This window comes from Eimeria mitis, genomic scaffold, assembly GCF_000499745.2.
Source record: "Eimeria mitis Houghton genomic scaffold, Emh_scaff1504, whole genome shotgun sequence".
Classification (NCBI taxonomy): Eukaryota; Apicomplexa; class Conoidasida; order Eucoccidiorida; family Eimeriidae; genus Eimeria; species Eimeria mitis.
This window is the reverse complement of record NW_013569540.1, coordinates 1-1205: the sequence shown is the minus strand read 5'-3', so window position 1 is coordinate 1205 and position 1205 is coordinate 1. Positions and strand designations below refer to the sequence as shown.

At 48.0% G+C, this 1205-nt stretch overlaps 1 protein-coding gene across 1 annotated transcript; it reads left to right on the top strand.

Moving 5' to 3' along the window:
* Window positions 1-118: 118 nt before the first annotated feature.
* EMH_0038380 (uncharacterized protein) lies at window positions 119-1076 on the top strand (the record flags this gene model as incomplete). Its single annotated transcript, XM_013495286.1, has 2 exons — window positions 119-662; window positions 793-1076. The coding sequence occupies 2 exons, from the start codon at window positions 119-121 to the stop codon at window positions 1074-1076; spliced, it is 828 nt and encodes a 275-aa protein (XP_013350740.1).
* Between the last annotated feature and the right edge of the window lie 129 nt (window positions 1077-1205).

Below are 1205 nucleotides of genomic sequence, written 5' to 3'. Positions count from 1 at the left end.
AAGAAGAGAGAAAAAGGAAAAGAAAAAGAAATAAAAAAATAAAAAACAAAAAAAAAAAAAAACAAACAAACCCCACCCTTGATTAGCCATCTCATCCAAAGCCAACAAAACAGAATCCATGTTATCGAGCACGCTCTGCCGGCTTATATTCCCGCTGCAGCAGCAGCAGCAACAGCAGCAGCAGCAGCAGCAGCAGCAGCAACAGCAGCAGCAGCAGCAATCGCTCTATGAGAATGGAAGGCCCTGGCTAAGAAGCAACTGCAGCAGCAGCAACAGACCCGCGTGCAATAGCAGCAGCTGCTGCTGCTGCAGCACCCTCACAGCTCCCAGTTCATCATTAACACCAGCAGCAGCAGCAGCAACAGCAGCAGCAGCAGCAGCACCATCAGCAGCACAATTACTACCAGTAGCATCACCATCAGCAGCAACAGCAGCAGCAACAGCAGCAACAGCAGCAGCACCAGCAGCAGCAACATCATCATCAGCAGCAGCACCAGCAGCAGCAACATCATTATCATCAGCAACACCAGCAACATCATCATCAGCAGCAGCACCAGCAGCAGCAACACCAACACCAGCAGCAGCAACAGCAGCACCAGCAGCAGCAGCAGCAGCAGCAGCAGCAGCAGGAGTGTTCTCACGCGCAGATTGCGTTAAGAACAGTCCGCATAGTCTCCACTACTTCCAGCAGCAGCAGCTCGTTGGCCGAGGCTTCAGGTGCAGCAGCAAACATAGAAACATCACCAACACACAAACCAACTGCTACCTCACCCTCTACCTGCAACGCCTCAGCTGCAGCAGCAGCAGCAGCAGCAGCAACAGCAGCAGCAGCAGGAGCAACAGCACATGAAGGAGAAGAAGGAGATACACATACAACAACCCATCCACACATTCAACTGCAGCAGCAGATGCAGCAGCAGCAGATGCAGCAGCAGCAGATGCAGCAGCAACAAATACAGCAGCAGCAGCAAATACAGCAGCAGCAGCAGAAGCAGCAGCAGCAGCAGCATCTCCCCCTCCCCCCGACCCCCCTTCAGCATCACCACCATCACCACCCCCAGCAGCATCAGAGATAAAGATGCTTATAATAAAAAATAAAATATTTTTATTTGTTTTATATATTAATATTGTAAACTATATTACTAATTAATTACAATTAAATAATATATTAACATATATATATATATATATATATATATATATAT